This window comes from Coenobita brevimanus, chromosome 72, assembly GCF_032717465.1.
Source record: "Coenobita brevimanus isolate Jiangsu-jjx chromosome 72, ASM3271746v2, whole genome shotgun sequence".
Taxonomy (NCBI): domain Eukaryota; kingdom Metazoa; phylum Arthropoda; class Malacostraca; order Decapoda; family Coenobitidae; genus Coenobita; species Coenobita brevimanus.
Genome location: NC_137025.1, coordinates 9,038,568 through 9,057,398, shown reverse-complemented (window position 1 = coordinate 9,057,398; position 18,831 = coordinate 9,038,568). Strand labels below are relative to the sequence as shown.

Here is an 18,831-nt window from a genome sequence, read left to right as displayed (position 1 = left end):
TATCTTGCTGCCTACCCTTGACTCGTATCTTGTCGGCCTTCCTACAACACAGCATATACCTATCTTGGCATGGTTCACCTCCCTCCATCAAGCCAGACCATCCCTCCCACACGTCTCCGTCCACCCTACCCACTGCTGCACTCACCAACCAGTCCTGAAAGACCTGACATATCATATCTCAAACACTATGACACCTGTTAGCCAGACAGTGTGGCACACAGGGCATGACTTTTTTGTTTTGCTAATTAGGTGTTTTTACAGGACAAATTGCTAACCCTTAGCTAGCCCACTTCGTCATTTCCTCGACAAGTACGAAACAGTGGGTTGCTATACAATTACAACCCAGCGTAGTACATGGTTTCCTGGTTTACAGGAAAAGATGCTTTGTCACTCAGTGTAGCCCCACATTGATTAGGTAGATAATGGGGGTTCTCCTCTACCACCTGGAGGCGAATTGTTTGTGGCCATCCCTTCTGGGATAAATACATCTGACTATAGATAGACAGATACACTTGGATGTATTTTTATTGACCTATGTGAACTTGATGGACCTGAAGTGATTTGAAAAAGGCCTAAATTGTCTGATACAGTCTTAGTTGATCTACTTGGGTGAGAACACAACTGAAATTATCTGGAAGGACGACACTGGCTCTGAGCTGCCCTAAATAGAGTGGCAGGATTTGAGCTCATCTGATTCACTTCCTTTGGATGTGAAGGTCTGAAAGAATTGAAGGAACCTGAAGGACTCAGCTGGCCTGGACAAACTCTGATAGATGTTAATAACCTGTGTGAACCGAATGATATAAATGGGCCTGAATGGACCTGAATGACCCTAGTGGACCTGAATGGCTTTATACAGACGTGCGGAAACTGTAATGAACCTAAATGGCGCGAATAGGAAAATTGAGACCTAAATGGGCCAAATGAGACCGAAATGGATATAATTACCCTGAATGGCCCTGAACTGACCTAAGCGAGCCAGAGTGAACCAAAATAACCTGAATGGACCAAATGGGACCTGACTGGACTTAACCGGACCTGAGATGGCTTAAATGGACCTCAGTTGATATGACCGAGCCTGAATGGGTGTGAACAACACGAATTGGCTTAAACTGCCTAAACAGACCTAGTTAGACCTGAATGGACCTAAGTGGACCTGCACTGCCATAAACTGACCTGAAATGAGCTGACAAGGGCCAAATGGATACGATGGGCTCGACCGGACTTGGAAAAGCATTGATGAACCTGCATTGACCTAATTACTTCTTAATGGACCTAAATGGCCTTGAATGAACCCGATACTGAGCCTAACCTGACCTTAGCAACCTTGAACTGGCCTGAATGAAGCCAAACTGACCTAACTGGACATAAACTAACAATTTTACCTCTGAATGCTCATAGTGGGTCTTTGCATGGGTTGTATCATAAAATAACTATACATGTGGTGCCACGCACAACAAACCTCGCGCGACAGCAGTTATTTTATTGTTCTTGAATACTGACTCGTTTCTGCCATGTAGTGTCAGTGCACAATTAAAGTCTAAGGTAATGGAACAAATGTTTTCAAGTTACGCCCTATGAAAATCCGTGATCATGCGTTTGACCTTTCAGGGTCACCCAAGGTCAAAAATCATGCTGCCAAATGAAAGCCCATAGGAGACTTCGTATATGTAGGTAATAGTAAATATCTCTATCTTCAGCGAGTTTCGAGTTAAACCCCCCTCAATATCCGTGACCTTGAGTTTGACCTTTCAAGGTCACTTACGGTCAAAAGTCAAGGTACCAATCAAAAACGAATATGGGATTTCCTATCTGCTGATAATAGTAAGTATCTCTTCCTTCAACCAGTTTCGAGTTACAGCCCCCTGAATGTCCGTGACCTTGAGTTTGGCCTTTCAAAGTCATTCAAGGTCAAAGGTCGTGGTGCCAAGTGAAAACCCTTATTAGGAGTTCCTGTATGTTTATATAGTAAATATCTCTTCAACCGTTTTCGAGTTATAGCCCTCTGAAAATCCGTGACCTTGATTTTGACCCTTCAGGTTCGCTCGATTGCCTCCAGAATTTAGTCACTTTCTTTGGAGACCAGTGCCCAAATATCCTGAAAGTTTCATGTAATTTCATTCAGCTATTTTTCCGTAATGTTGCAAAAAAAAACAAAAAAAAAAAAAACTATGAAACAAAGAAACAAACTCGACCTAAAACAGTGTGTGGAGAGACCAGAATTAACCACTGGAATAGAACAGTATGCTTATTTCCTCCTGAGTAAATCATGCAAGAAATTCACTTGGATTTTCAACTGCTCTTCTTGTCAATTATACCAGCTGACGGGTATGCTGGCACGAAACACGTACAAGATCGACAATCACTCTGTATTTATGTGGATATACTTTACACACACAACATACAAGAGAACAGTAACTCAGAATAAAAGAGGCGTTATGGAGCCTTCTAAGACCAAGAAAATACGATCTGTCATGCCCTTTTCACCTACCTTCACCCTTTCCACTCACCTGCACCCTCGTCACCTACACACGTACACACTCGTCACTCATAACAACAATCATAATATAGGCATAAACATCCAGATAAAACCATATACTGTTATAGCCAAAACATACTAATCAGCTTTCCTCCAGCCCTAGATTACTGCTGAAATATTTGATGGTATTGTACAGTTAATTTATTTTCCAAATGCACTGTCATTTGATCCCCGATTACAGCGTGAATACCATACAGGAAACGCTATTTTTGTGCTAACAGTGGTTAATGACTACTTCCACTTCATTGCATAGGTATGGCTGGAATAATATGTGTGACTATATTTTTGGAATGAGTATCATATGAAACATGTTGGTAATATATTTGTATGAAAACTTCATATTTTCGAGTAACGACGTGTGTGCATAATTATATAGAGAGAGAGGGGGGGGGCTGACATAGACAGAGATAGTATGTGTGTGTGTGTGTGTGTGTGTGTGTGTGTGTGTGTGTGTGTGAGAGAGAGAGAGAGAGAGAGAGAGAGAGTAGAGAGAGAGTGAGAGAATGTGTGTGTGTGTATGATTAGTTACGAGCGTGCATGTGTGTGCTTATGCATATGAGCCTACATGAGTATGTGTCTGTGACATGTATGCCACCTGGTGCCTCCCACAGTGCCTCCTGCGTGGGTGGTGGAGCCGAGCAGTGCCAGCGTGGCCCTGGGTGGGACCGCGGCCCTGCACTGCCTGGCCAAGGGCTTCCCAAACCCTGGGGTGGCGTGGCGCAAGGAGACAGGTGAGTGCCCATTTGTAGTTTACCACTTATACCCTAACTTTAAATCGCGAAGAATAAGGCAAGCCGTTTTTTGCCGAATATTTCTGACGTTCGTATCGAAGCTAGAACGTGTCTGGTATGTGTATATCACTGCGACTACTCTGTAATGTGGGATGCAGTCTGATTAAATTTTATAACCTTAGGCGTTCCATATATGCCCGGCACATATAAGGGGCCTTCACGGTGGAAGTCTGTTTCTCCTTTTCACTGTTCATCTTGCAGAATCAGTGGAACATTGCATGTAGATGCGACTGTCGCATATTTTCTAGTAAGAGAAAACGTGTCCTAGCGAAAACTGATTGTCTACCATAATGACCCTCGCTCAGTCAACAATCATTAGTCTAAGCTTCCTTCTTTCCTAGTTCACCGTTCTCTGAGCCATTAACCCTTGTGCTGGAACGATCGAACTAAAATATTCAACAGTGAAACCTGCAGTAAGAGGGTTAACAAAAATCTCATCCTGTGTTGTGTACTACTTATAAACCCAGTTTCATTATATGGGCATTATTCCTTCACTCACCGCACCCACCAGACTGAGATGGTAGAAAGTAGGATTAATTTCTGTCTAGCTCCTAACGATTGTATTCACCTGCTGTACAGCTCACTCATATATCATTGCCTACCTCACCTCTTAAATATCACTGACTGCCTCGCCGCTTACTCATGTATAACTTCCTGCCCCACCATTGCCTGTCTCAGCATTTATTCATGTATCACTGCCTGCTGCACCACTTACTCATGTATCGCTACCCGCCTTATCGCTTACAGGATGTATTACTGATTCACAGCCTGCCTCACTCCTCTTATACATCATTATCTGCCTCACCACTTATGTATCCATACCAGCATCGCTGGTTACTCATGTATCACTGCTTGTTTTACCACTCATGTATCGCTGCCAGCTTCATTACGCACATATGTATTGCCACCTATCTCACTACATACTCATGTGTCTGCCTGCCTCACCACGTACACATGTATCACTGCCTGCCTCACCACGTACTCATATATCGCTGCCTGCCTCACCACGTACTCATATATCGCTGCCTGCCTCACCACGTACTCATATATCGCTGCCTGCCTCACCACGTACTCATATATTGCTGCCTGCCTCACCACGTACACATGTATCACTGCCTGCCTCACGTATTCATATATCGCTGCCTGCCTCACCACGTACTCATGTATCACTGCCTGCCTCACCACGTACTCATATATCGCTGCCTGGCTCACCACGTACTCATATATCGCTGCCTACCGCACATATACTCAAGTATCACTGCCTGCATCACCACCTACTCGTGCATCGCTGCATGGTGAATGTGGTTGGCCTACAGGAGTTGGTACTGGTGAAAGTGACTGCGGTAGAACAGCACTCCCCTTGAGGATGTGCTGGGGCCTGCTGAGGCTGTGCTGGTGGCTGAATTGGTACTGGAGCGTTCCTGACAAAGTGCTAAAATGTTTCGTAGGTGATGTATCATTCCTGAGGCGTAGCTGAAGTGTGACTGAAGTGGTGCTGGAACGTTCCTAAGAGGGTGCTGAAAGGTTTTGAAGGTGTTGCAATGTTGTAGATAGTGCTGGAATATACCTGAGGTGGTGTTGGGAACGTTCCTGAGTTGACGTTAGTGTGTTAATTACAGTGATGTTAGAGTGTAGCTGAGGTGGTGCTGTAACTTTCCTGGGGTGATGCATCGTGTCTGAGGTGGTGCTGTTGCTTATCCATAGATGTTCGTGAATCGTGTCTGAGCTGGTGACCGAGTGTAACAGGTGGAGACGGAGCGTTCCTGAAGTGCAGTGTTCCAGAGGTGTAGTATTACTCAGGTGGTGCTGGAGTGTGCCTGAGGTGCGGCATGACAGAGGTACCGCACGAATTAGGTGTAATATGACTTTACTGGTGCTAGAGCGTGTCCGAGGTGCAGCGTGGCTGAGTCAGTACTGGAGCGTGCCAGAGGTGAGTGGTGCCTAAAGTGTGGTGGTACCTGCCGCAGTGTCGGGAGAGTTTGTGACGGTGAGCGGCGGTGAGGCAGGCGTGGCGGTGTGGGAGAATGGGACGCTGGCGGTGAGTCGGGCTGAGAGGCGGCACGAGGGGCGATACTTGTGCGAGGCAAACAACGGGGTGGGCGCAGGACTATCCAAAGTGGTCACTCTCAGCGTCAATGGTGAGTAGAGTAAGGATCAGTTCAATACAGCAAGGTTGGCTGTATCAGTGATTATACTGTTATGTACTGTAGTCACACTAAGCAAATAGAATTGGATGTCTGTCAGTGTTCCTACATTATATAAAGTCACTTAACTTTTAACAGTATTATTTACATGGACGAATCATGATGCTACGACTGTGGAATGGCAGAGGTTGCTAATGTTCAGTGTCGCCAGGCAATAACAATGGAAGATGATACACAGCCACCTTGGAGTATAGCAAGATATTATTTGAATAAGGATGTGCTTCTCATTACATCGTGATGCAGTATGACGATGAGATGGAAAAATGTGTGTGTGTGTGTGTGTGTGTGTGTGTGTGTGAACTACTTTTACTTACTATGATGCGAATTATTAACAGTACATATGCCAAAGAGCGGGCTTGGTTGAGTGTATTGTGAGACTGAGAATGCATTCCATGGGTTTCTGTGACAGCATGTTTAGTGGTGGTGTACATGTGTCCGTCAGAGCCGCCGTGGTTCAGCGTACGGAGTCAGCGTCAGCAGGTGGTGGTGGGGGGCCGTGCCAGGCTAAGCTGCGAGGCACATGGAGACGCCCCTCTCTCACTCACTTGGGCACGAGACGGCGCACCACTCCCGCCTCCACCCAGGTATGCACCAACCATGTCTTTTGTTTTCTGCCTGTGCTCTCTATCCGTAACATACCCTCAAAGTTATGCTTTAAATGTCTGGAGGGCCACTGGCCCTGCAATCCTAACTAAACAATAAAAAAATTAATGATGGATGAATGAATGGATGGCCATTTCATTCATGCTATTTAGCCTATACTTAAATGCTGTCTTTACACACTCTCATCTAACCGGTTGCTTTCATAACTTACTGCGATTATTTTCTTACATTGGAGTAGAACATCCCTGTACTACAAAAAACTTGAATGAGGAGACAGTATTCCACTGATTTTTTTTTCCCTTACTATTGCGATCGATAAGCTGAAGCGGGAATTGACTTTTTTTTTTTTATGAGTCTTGTTCGTTTTTTCTCATTTAATTACCATCTCTTCTCTCTCCTTCAGTCCTTTTAATCTTACATCCTGCTTGCTTTAGGGGAATTCTAATATTCCTGTGTCACTGATCTGCTCGTAGGTATGAGGTATCAGAGCGTGAGACAGACGGGGGTCAGGTGTCAGAGCTGTCCCTGCGTCGCACCCATATCACAGACTCTGGCACATACACCTGCACCGCCACCAACACTCACGGATCAGTGGCAGCTGACTTCCACCTCTTGGTTCAGGGTGAGTTTCACTTCAGCTGCCCACAGGTCTACTAACTTTTATATGTAACTGACAAGGAAAGCATCTAAAATTATTATGGGGCTTGCCATGAAGCTGAAAGGAAGGTTAGGAACAAATAAGAACAATGTGAAGTGGAGGTGAATTTCAAGAGAAGAACCTAGTGTCATGTCTTAACCAATCATGCGTAGACAGTGTTATGGAAAAGTAATTTGACCATTATGTATGTACCCCGCTCATTATGGGCAGGTACTGAAGGAAAGCAGATTATGATACTGTCCGGGGAATAAGAAATATATATATATATATATATATATATATATATATATATATATATATATATATATATATATATATATATATATATATATATATATATATATATATATATATATATATATATTTCCAAAAACTAAACTCCTTATTTATCTCCAAAATTCTCTTCAGAAGATGATTTTCTCTTGATTGGGAGCCTTATTCTGAAAGCGCATTTATGAGTATCTTTCCACGTTGTCTAATTCCACCTGTCAGACAGCTCATTACCTCATGTTTGTGACCTGCACCGAAGGAAATCAGGCTATATTATGATGTTAGAATTGTAACAAGAAATTATGTGTATAGATAGATAGATTGACAGACAGATAGATAAATAGATAGATAGAGATAGACATACAGACAAACATAGATAGATAGATAGATATTAATGTATTTATATTTATGTTCATAAGACTTAATTTCTTACCTTCAGTCCCTAAGTGTGTTCAGATTTTTTCACTGATTTGGAGCTCTGCTTTAAATCTGCAGTTTTCATACCTGGACAGATTTGCAGAGAATATTAATTGTACGAGACTGAAATAAGTGTTTTGGCTGATTGCAGAACTGTTGAAAATTTGTGCGGGGTTAATAAAGACCATTTTCGAAAGGAAGCATTACTTATACCAAAACAAATAAGGTTGAGAGGCTTTGTGTTATCGTTCTTAGTTCTCAAGCAACATATCTGACGACTGTCCTTTGCCTAGTGCCGTATTTAGGACTACCACCACACTCAAACGTTAATATCTTACTAGCCTAGGTTTTGTGTGTGTGTGTGTGTGTGTGTGTGGTAACACTCTATAATGCATGGAATATTAAGAGTTATTCTGAATATATTGTAGAACCGGCCAGTCCATTGCGGACCCTTTTTACTTCACCTTAGGTATGTGGGAATACCGTATATCCTTGGATAAACCCCTTCAATACGTGGACTTTTCATATCATATTCTAGTTTTTTTCACACGATTTTTATTCAGAGGATACTGTTAGAACGCCTTCATTAACCCCGTTCACTACCGGGGGATCTGAGTTAAATATAATCGTCTGGAGGTAGCAAGGAAAAACTAATCTATCATCGTAGTCAAGGGGTTAACGCAGTTATTGAGTGGTTCGTATAATTATCATTTCCACCTTCTGTGAATATCTGTCTTTTGAAGGGCTCATGTTTTAGCATATGTTAGCCTTAGTTTCCTCCCCCTCTGTAATTATATTTTTATATCATCCCAACTCAGTTTCCCACATGCACTCCGGGTAGGGAGATCCCAGGCCTCTTTGATCTCTTTGGGGACACTAATTAGAGGAGAAAGGAAGCTTCCGAAACAGTCTCCCCTTCCTGTGCCCAAGGACGCAAGGGGACGCTCGCAACACAAGCGCTGGGTGGTGGATGGATATCGGTGCTTAGCGTTCATATGTTTTATTGGCATTTTACTACACGCAGATTATAATTAGAATTCTTTCTCCACTGTCATATAAACAACCACTGATAAATTCATTGGTTACAATAGATGGGTAGACATAGAAACAGACTGATTGACTGACTGACAAGTAATTGACTGATTAGTTGACTGATTGATAAATTGGTTGGTTTACTGGTTGATTGGATGACTGTCTGACTGACTGATTGCTCGATTGATTGAGTGGGTGGATGGCTGGCTGACAGACTAATTGATTGATTGTTTGGCTGGTTGGTTGGTTCATTAATTAAAAGATTGACTGATTGATAGATGGGTTGGTTGGTTGGAAGGTTGACTAACTGGTAAGATTGGCTGACTGTTGGTTGATTGACTGGCTGTCTGATAGACTGACAGATAAAGAGATGTAAAGATGCAAAATTTCGTGTTCGGTCAGACGTGCCAGGTCCTCCGTCCGGACTTGGCGTGGCGGAGGAGGGGTCCCGCCACCTGACCCTCACCTGGACTCCCCCCAAGGACTCCAACGCACCCATCTCAGCCTACATCGTCACCTTCAATGCACACCAGATAGACGGTGGGTACATGTGCTGTTTTACCCCTTTATGCCTTCCACACCAGCAATACCGCCGCACATTGACATAAGTTCATTTATTCTCTCTCTCTCTCTCTCTCTCTCTCTCTCTCTCTCTCTCTCTCTCTCTCTCTCTCTCTCTCTCTCTCTCTCTCTCTCTCTCTCTCTCTCTCGTTTTGTTAGAGTGCAAGTCCTTGTGTTAAGCATTTTTTCCAATTCGTTACATAGCAGGAAAACCACATATCTTTCCAGTGGTGAAAATCGGTGGTAGTGTTTTCATAACACCTTAGCTGACTCTCTTCATCTGTGACCTGGCACCCTGGGCTTGGCTCATTTGACATGACTCCCGAGATCTGACTCACGTAACCCATCTTTTCTTACCTGAACGTACCTATTCCCTCATTCTCATTTAAATAATGGGTTGAGATGGGATCCTGAAACAAGAAAAGGGAAAGTATAGTAATTGGGAGTGAAGGTTTATACGTAAGTATAAACAGAATACGCTGTTAGTTTGGGGCAGATAATGAAATAATGAAATATTGAATTGAATACCCACGTATCGGATAATAGGTTAATGGCAGAATTGTTTAAGTTATATGATTTATATTGTTAGTTGGTGATGGAGTAGGACGAATTCACAAAAAGACACCAATATTACCAGGTAGCACTGCTACCTGTTGATACAAACGTCCCTCATCTCCCTCCTTATTCTCTAGAAAGAGGATAATGAACTGCAGGAAAAGCGCAGCTTCAGCGTGCAGTTCACTGAGTTCACGTCCAGATGAGCAATGGACTACAACTCGATCCCTGTGACCCGCCCATGACCTTACCCCGGTGACGACCCTGCGTCCCATGCCCCTGTAACTTAATCCATGTGACCTAGCCCCATGTGGTTAACTTCCTGACATGATACTGTCATCTCATGCCTGACTAGCCTTCTGTACTCCATGACATGCAGCTGTAGGAGGGGCTCCAGGGAGGTGAGGGTGAAGGGTCAGCAGAAGTAGGGGAGGTTGGACAGTTGGTACAGGACTTTACCTCGTCTCAACTAACCCCACTACTCTTTGTAGCTGGACCCATGTGACCTAACCATTATTATCTGACTCTTTGTAACCTGACACCTTTGACCAGAAGCACTATACCCTGAAACAGCGAGACAAGCTAAACTAATCTAATTCCAAATGGCCCCTGTAACTGGACCCCCAATACATGACTTTTAACCTGATGTACTGTACATGACTTTTGTAGCCTGAGTTCCTAACCTGACTCTATAACCTTACCCCTGTGACCTATCCCTTGACCTGACACTGTACCCCGCTACGTATTATGCAGCCATAGGAGGGGGTCCGCGTGAGGTGACAGTGGAGGGTCAGCAGCGTCGTGTTAGGTTGGACGGTCTGGTGCCGGCCACGACCTACATTTTCATGGTGGTGGCGGAGAACAGGGTGGGACGCAGCCAGCCCTCCCAGCCCCTCACCCACACCACCAAGGAAGAGCCACCCACAGGACACCCCGAGGCAGTCACGGTAAGTACTTTAAACTGCTTTTCTCATTATCATCATCATCATCACGTTTCAAAACTCATCCCTCTTTCATCATCACCACCTTTCAACTCTTCTTTCTTTCATCTTCATGACACCTCCCTTCACACACGTCACCAACAGAACACCCGCAGTCTGTCACGTTATGTACTTTTACCTCTTCCTTGTCATCATCATCATCATCATCATCAGCAGCAGCAGCAGCCTGTCATGACATGTACCTTTACCTCTTCCTTATCACCATCATCACATTAACCATCCTTCCCAAAAAGTCAATATGACGTTATAAAATTAATGTTGTAGTGTATATTCCTGCATTGCTTTTCCCACAATAATTTAGTGTGTGTGTGTGTGTGTGTGTGTGTGTGTGTGTGTGTGTGTGTGTGTGTGTGTGTGTGTGTGTGTGTGTGTGTGTGTGTGTGTGTGTGTGTGTGTTTACGCCATACTTGAACTCCATCACCACTAACCTTTTCACTGCCTGGTGGTGGGGTATGCAGGTGGTGGCGGTGTCTTCCACTGCGCTGCAGGTAACGTGGGAGCCGCCCCCAGACAACCTCACCCACGGCACCATACTCGGCTACTACCTCGGCTACAAGGATGACAGGTGAGGCGATCCTGAGAGGCCTAGAGGCAGTGTGGAAGCAGGCAGTTTGGAGGAAGGCAATGTGAATGAGGTCTGAAGTCAGTGTGGAAAGGAACTGGAGGCTGTCTGAACAGAGGCAGTGTGAAGATAGGCTGTTTGAATAAGGGTGATATGAAAACAGGCAGCTGAAAGAGAGAGTCACCTTGGATGAGATATGAAGGCAGTCTGGAGGGGTCTGTATACAGTGTGAGGGGAGGCAGTGTAGAAGGAGTAGTGTGGAGGAGATCTGATGAAAGGAGGCAGTGTGGAGGGGGCCTGGAGACAGAAATGGAAGGAGACAGTGTGGAGTGAGTTTAAAGAGAGTATGAAGGGAATCTGAATCACAATATGGAGTAGTAGCAGAAGTAAAATTATAGGCAATATGTGATATGCTAACAACAGTGTTCTTGTGGTCATAATATGGACTAGCAAACTAAGAAAAATTGTAGATACACACGTAACATTAGAAACAACACAAATAACATTACAGACAAAACAGTTAATGTTATAGATGAAACATTAACATTACAGACTGCAAAAGCAACACATACAACACGAGTAACATTACAGACAATGAAAGTTTTATTCCCAATGGGCTACTTACGGTCTTTTTTTTACCATGAAGCCGGCTAATAGGACCAAGTAACATTGTAGGACTGCGCTGCCTTGTTTGATCCTCTCAGTGTGATCTACCAACCTAAATATTTTATTGGCACTAACTCAAGAGATTTAATTGAACAGAGAGGAACCGTACTCAGAGAGCTGAATATCGCTTACTGTATACTTTCACAGCGTTGGTAGAACCTGCTATTTTATTCTAGTTAAAGTCCGACGATATGACTGAGCAGAGACCCCCTATACAGTTACAAGGTTAAAGTAAAATCAATCCTTTCACAGCGCTGGTGGAACTTCAAGTTAGTGTCTTGTCCAATTATTTTGTTTTTCACGTGAGGAGTAGTGTCTTACCCTGTGAACCATTTACTCTGTGGAAAGCGAGGGATAAAGTTAGTATCTTATCCCATGAATTATTTTACCGTGTGGGCAGCGAGGGTGAGGGCGGTGGGTACAACTTCACTACCGTGGGCGTGGACGGTGCTGGCCTCACCTCCGCCACGCTGTCCGGTCTACGCCCACACGCCCGCTACTCCGTGGTACTCCAGGCCTTCAACTCCAGGGGCGCCGGACCTGCCTCGCCCCCTACCGTAGCCACCACCTTGCAGGACAGTAAGTAACACGGACCTGGTTAAGTTGGAGCTTTAGTAGGCTCTTATTGCATTGTTATTAGGAGGGAGTGGGGATGAGGTGGGGAGAGAGAGGAAGGTAATAAGGGTGAGAGGGTGGGAGGATACGGGGTAAAGAAGAGGGAAAGAGAGCAGATATGAGGGGAGAGTGGGAGGGTTGAGAGAGGCACGGGTGAAGGGAAGGAAGTAGAGGTGAAAGGGGTAGACAGCAGGGGTGAAGGAAGAGGGAGTCGAGAGGGGTAAGGAAAGAGAGAAAGAGGGAACAGGAGGAAGAAGAGAGAGAGAGAAAGAGAGACAGACAGACAGACAGACAGAGACAGAGACAGAGAAGTAGAGGTGAGAGAGAAGTCGAAGTAGTACAGTCTAGTAGAGTTTTGGTGGAGAGGAGACAGCAGGGGTTGGAGGGTGGGTTGGAGATAGCAGGTTGGGCGGGGGGGGATGGAATTCCATTGTCCCATATTGTCCCTGACAAGATAATGGCAGGGCAGCTGGATAATTAAGAAGAAATAAAAGGGATGTCGTACAGTCAGGGAACATAAATATGATATTGGTAAACACCATTCCAAAAAAAAATGTAAACAGTGACTTACGAAACCAAGTGCTGTGATCATCAGAGCTCAACAAACTTTCCAGAATATTTTGCAGTGAGTTTCATAACTACTGGACTAAAAAATGGATTGATACTAGTGTCGCAGCTGTACATTATGACTGACCATGGCATTCAATATGCAGTAAGTCCTCGTTTTAAGTCCATTGCCGCTTATCAGGCTGATTCACCAGTTTCACCTAATTTACAGCACCAGTTTTATGGAAACAAACACAGACGCATTAGAGAGGTTTGGTACCACACGGGGCTTTGTTAGAGTGAAGCACTACATACGACTTGCTAGAGTGAGGCACCTTCCATGTGAGAAAATTTAGATAAAGTGCGCATCGTATGGAGCTTCATTAGTGCAGCACCTTGCGTGTGAAAACCCGTAGGGTGTGAGTAACTAATTTACCGTGTCGTTCTTAGAAATGCTTCCTTATCTAAAAAGTTTTCATTTTTTAAAACACATCCCCGACTTAAAATGAGGACTGACTGTATTTTCAAGAACATGAGGTAATGAAACTCAGTGTTGTTAATGCCATTCCCCTTCCATGTTTTCAATTTTCTAACAGAACCGAGTGCTGGACCAGGTCATGTGAGGTGCGAGAGTGTGACCTCGAAAAGCCTAGTGGTGACCTGGTCCCCACCACCGCCTCCTAACAGGAACGGCATCATCACGTCTTACCGCCTCGCCTACCACTCCCTGCCTCACCACGGTACATCACACGGCCTGTCTTTGTTGTGTTAGATAAGGCTTTTGTTACCTCTCCATTACACACTTTTCGCCACAACACAGCATACCTCACATACCCTCTCACACCACATCTCATACTTTCCTGCACCTTATACCCTCTGACACCACACTTTGTTTACCCTCATTTTACACCTCTCATCCCCTACCACAACACACACCATACCCTCACACTACATCTCATAGCCCCACACAACACAAATCGGACCCTCTTACACCACACATCAGACCCTCCTACGTCACACCTCATAACCCTCACACCACATCTCATATCTTCTCACACCACACCTCGTACCCTCTCACACCACACCTCATACCTTCTCACATCACACTTTACATCCTCTCACACCACACATCATACTCTCTCTCATCACTCCTCATACTCTCTCTCATACTAAACCTCAATCCCCTCACACTACACCTCATACTCTTTCACACCACACCCCAGACCCTCTTACACCACACTTCATACCCTTACACTATACTTTATACCCTTTCACACCACACCATTTACACCCTACCACACCACAGCTCTCTCACATTCACGCCACATACCCTTTCTTCGCTAGCGCACATCATACCAGATATATCTTAGACATGTTCTCCTTTACTACGAAACACAGCCAGCTCTTCCATAATAAGAAAATTTGCATTGATAATGATATTCAGTGCATGTGCCCTTTTATTATTAGGCCTACTTGAAGAATGTTTAATACGTCACTCGCGACCATACACACATTATTCAATATATTACTAGGCACTGAGTGATAGTTATAATGAGAGAGAAGGAAAGAAAATAATGACTATGTGTTCTGGGGGTCAGGTGGTGTAGATAGGCTGCTGGCATTTTGTAGGGGTGTGTGTAAGCAGTATGGTTATGGTAGGGTGTTTCATGTGTGGTTATGGTAGAGTTATGGTTGTGGTAGTGCAATTGGTTTGTAGCTTTAGTTAGGTCTGGTAGAAATGTGGTTGTTTTAGTGTAATTTGTATGTGACTGTGGTAGAGTTGTTTATGTGTGGGTTCTGGTGTGGTTGTGGTAAAGCTGTGTGTGTGTGTGTGTGTGTGTGTGTTCTAGAAGAGAAAGTAAAACTAGGTGTTCTTGGACGAGAGCCTAGTGGTTCTGTGGTTGTGGATGGCATCTGTTTTTAGTGTTGTTGGAGGGTTTGGTGGCTTGGTGGCAGTATTATTGTGGTAGATGTCTGTGTGTATTTGTGGCCGAGTGTATGTATGTCTTTGTGCTACAGATGACTTTGTGTAGCTGAGGCAGTTACTGATGCATGGTTGTGTAAATGTGACTTGACTTATGTGTGTCACTTTAATAGAGATGTCTGTGTGTAGCTGAGGCGGTGTTGTTCGTCTGGTTGTGGTAGACTTGTTTGTATTGCTGCAAGAGGATCTGATGATTGCGCTTGCTGTGTGTGCGTAAGTGATACATCTGTTTGTGTGTAATTGTGCCAGAATTGTTTGTGAATGGTTTTCACATAATTGTACTCGTATATGTGATTTTAGAAGATCTAGTGGTTGTGGTTCTTCGGTAGCTGTGGCAGAGTGATTTGTGAGTGGTTTTTGTGAAGTAGTTTGTGTGGTTGAAGAGGCTTCTGGTAGTTATGGTACATTTATAGTTGTGGCAAAGTAATTTTTGTGGGTACAGGTGGTTCAGGTGGCAGTGTGGTGGAGGAGGGGCAGCGGTTAAGCCTGACGGGCCTTACGCCGTGGACCAACTATAGCATCACCGTGGCCGCCTCCACCAGGGCAGGGGAGGGCGTCGCTTCACACCCCATCACTTGCACCACCGATCAGGATGGTAGGTACCTCTGTCTATTTTGCATGATATAAGCAACACTGAAAATACTTAGCTTGTTTGTGAAATAAGTAAGCACAACTAACAGTACTTTTACCTTTTTCATCCGATATACTGTATAAACAAAGCGGGAAGTATTGTTACTTGTTCGTATAAGTAACGCAGAAAGTATTTTTCCTTGTTCGTGTGATATATAAGCAAAATAGGGAGCACTGTTTTAATACTCTTTCGTACCATGCATAAGCAACACGGTGAGGACAGTTCTGTTACTCGTGCAATAAGTAAACTCTTATAGTAAGGAGCATGATCAGAACCGTTCTCTTACTTGCACCATAAATATACATAGTCATTATCGTTGGGTCTGGTTAGTACTTGGATGGGTGACCGCCGGGGAACACCAGATGCTGTTGGCATCCCTACGTCAAGTGGGGTTGGTGGAGGATTAGTGCCCCTCCCTGTAAAACAATTAACTCTAAGCCCTTGGCCACCCTGTCTGGGATACATGGCGTCTGGCAATGAATGAATGAATTATTGTTCTCTTGCATGCTTGAACAGTAACAAGCAGTATGGTCAGTACTGTTCAGCTTTTCTCTTGCTAGTAACATAACCAACACGATCAATATTGTTTTCTTTAATGCTTGCTCGTACTGTAAATACCCAGCAGGGACCTCGAAAATCAGAGTGAAGGACCTGCAGCAAACGACGCTTATTACACTGATCTGCAGTCAGATAAAGTCATCAGTGTCAGTTACTGAGAACGCACCACATTTATTTGCAAAGTGCACAGGAAGAATAGAAGGAGAGCAGACAGGAGTTATGATGCCGACTGTGCCAAAAATAAACATCACAACCCGTACCGTTCTCTCGCTGGTACCATAATAAAGTTACTCAGTGCTATACTGTACCCTTGCTTGTTTGCACCAGATATAAACAACACGGCCAGTATTATTCCTGTGTTGGCGTATGTCATAAATAAACAATGAGATACGTATCACTTAATCCTACACATTACGTTCTCTTCCTTTCACCATACATAGACAGAGCATTTGGTACCATTAGATTAATTATACGTTTGTGTGTGTGTGTGTGTGTGTGTGTGTGTGTGTGTGTGTGTGTGTGTGTGTGTGTGTGTGTGTGTAAAACTGCACTGAAAAACAAGGCATTCTGCGCTCCCTCGTGCCCTTTGTACTAATCCTCTTACAGTGATACCGTCTTTTTATGTCATTCATGGTATTTACACACGATTTTATTTCATTCAGGCGAGATTTTTCACACTTGAGGGATTTGATACAGAATATATTAATCCATTGTTTCATACATTTAATTCTGTCAAGCTTCATACGATTTTCTTTGGCTTGGGATCTTTTTCTTCCAATGTGTTTGCTTTATACAGCCGTCTTTAATCCCATCATTACTAAGGCACGTTCCTAAATAAAATATCTGGTAGCAACAACAAAAAATATTCGAAGGTGCCGTTGTCATGAAAGGGTTCTAAGTTGCTTTTATATGATAGAGTGTTTCTGAAATCAAATACTGTTGTTGATATTAGTATTGGCTTTTACAAATACATTACTGAATTGTTTAGTGGTGACAATAAAATAATTTTTTTTGAATCTCGGGCTCTGAATACAAAATACAATACTGGACTGTTTGAAGGTAAATACCAGGCACACATCACCGTGGAGTGGAGAAACATTTTTATATATATTTTACAGGGTTGCCTGGTGGTACAACTGTGATACTTAGGTTGTACTCACCCTTTATGTGAAGTACGAGCTGGAGAGAAGTTCGTCGCCAGGGATGAACACTGAATATAGACATAGTGTTCATTGCGTAGGAGAGGTTGGAAACTTTGTTGGACTACACGAGTAATATTGATCATTAACTGTTTCTTATGTAATCTAGCATATCTTCAAACCACCACCAGTACATTGGACGATAGGTTTTCGAGAGCCGCGTAATCTCTCCAGCTTGTGGTAGGGGCAGAAGCTGGGCATGAAACAATGGCTCAGGAGCGTTTACTGGAGGTTACTACGATTATGGTTGTATTTTGTGTCTCCAACAGTACCTGAGGCCCCCGCTCGTGTCAAGGCGGTGGTGTCAGGTCCTAGGACTGCGGTGGTGTCGTGGTCTGCCCCTGTCCACCCACACGGGCGCATCACCAGGTACACGGTGCACTGGGAGGGCGCGGGGGGACGTGGCGGTCCTCACAGCAGGCGCGTGGAGCCGCACCTCACCCACCTCACCCTGCACGACCTCTCTCACTCCACACACCAGGTCAGCCTCACCCCACCCTGCACAATATCACACTTCATTTATTTCGAACTCTCAGACTTCAACCTGCGCAACTTCTCACACTTCACCCTGCACGAGCTCACTCTTCATTCTGTACGACTTCTCACACTACGACCTACCATGCTTCATTCAGCACGATTTCTCTTACCTCACTTTTCACGACTCACACAACACTCCCTCTCTGCATGACTTATGACCTCTCACAATTAACCCACCTCATCCTACACGGCCTCTTATACTCCACCCACCTAGAGATACACGACCTCATACTCCACCCACCTCACCCTACACGACCTCTCACATTCCATCCACCTCACGCCACACGACCTCTCACACTTCACAAACCAGGTCCGCGCCACCAGATTTTGGCATTCTTAATAAATGTAGAACAAGATTTAACTACGCTAGATTTTCTCTGACCGTTCGAAAATGGTTTTGTAATACTGTTTGGCTATTAATCTTTACTTATTCATTCATTCTGTTGCATTCACTGGCGAAACTTGCATACTAAGTGTTATTGAATACTTGCTCCTCCCTGATAGTTTTAACATTACTTTTTTTATTACATCCAGCTTCATCACCTTCTCTTATTTCAAGGGCCATCATAATCATTACCATCTTCCTCAGTACGAGACACAGAACCATTTGTCCCCTTTATAATACAATCTTAGAATGATATAAAATTCGGACGAGTTGTGGCCCAGTTTCAGCGTGTTAAGGTTAAGTTTCTCTTTCACGTCTCACAAGATTCGTAGAAGGCTGGATATATACTGCATAGCTTTATCTCAGTTCTATCCTTTACTGACTGGTTGGCTACAGGCCAAGCTTTTCTCAGGTTTGATGGCAATTTTTATAATCTGATTGCATTCTGCTACTTCAGTAATTCATGTCAGTAATACAGTATTATGTTCTGTTTAGATTTATCATTAACAAAAAACTT

At 44.0% G+C, this 18,831-nt stretch overlaps 1 protein-coding gene across 1 annotated transcript in view; it reads left to right on the top strand.

The window, feature by feature from the left end:
- The window catches only part of LOC145407249 (cell adhesion molecule Dscam1-like), a 175,974-nt gene that overhangs the window by 134,590 nt on the left and 22,553 nt on the right, over positions 1 to 18,831 (top strand). The window contains exons 14-24 of the mRNA XM_080278282.1: positions 3,151 to 3,270; positions 5,298 to 5,468; positions 5,977 to 6,118; positions 6,611 to 6,759; positions 8,917 to 9,054; positions 10,384 to 10,577; positions 11,090 to 11,196; positions 12,260 to 12,438; positions 13,617 to 13,760; positions 15,447 to 15,599; positions 17,662 to 17,873. Of these exons, the coding sequence (XP_080134408.1) occupies positions 3,151 to 3,270; positions 5,298 to 5,468; positions 5,977 to 6,118; positions 6,611 to 6,759; positions 8,917 to 9,054; positions 10,384 to 10,577; positions 11,090 to 11,196; positions 12,260 to 12,438; positions 13,617 to 13,760; positions 15,447 to 15,599; positions 17,662 to 17,873 (1,709 nt within the window). The remainder of the gene's footprint in view (positions 1 to 3,150; positions 3,271 to 5,297; positions 5,469 to 5,976; positions 6,119 to 6,610; positions 6,760 to 8,916; positions 9,055 to 10,383; positions 10,578 to 11,089; positions 11,197 to 12,259; positions 12,439 to 13,616; positions 13,761 to 15,446; positions 15,600 to 17,661; positions 17,874 to 18,831) is intronic.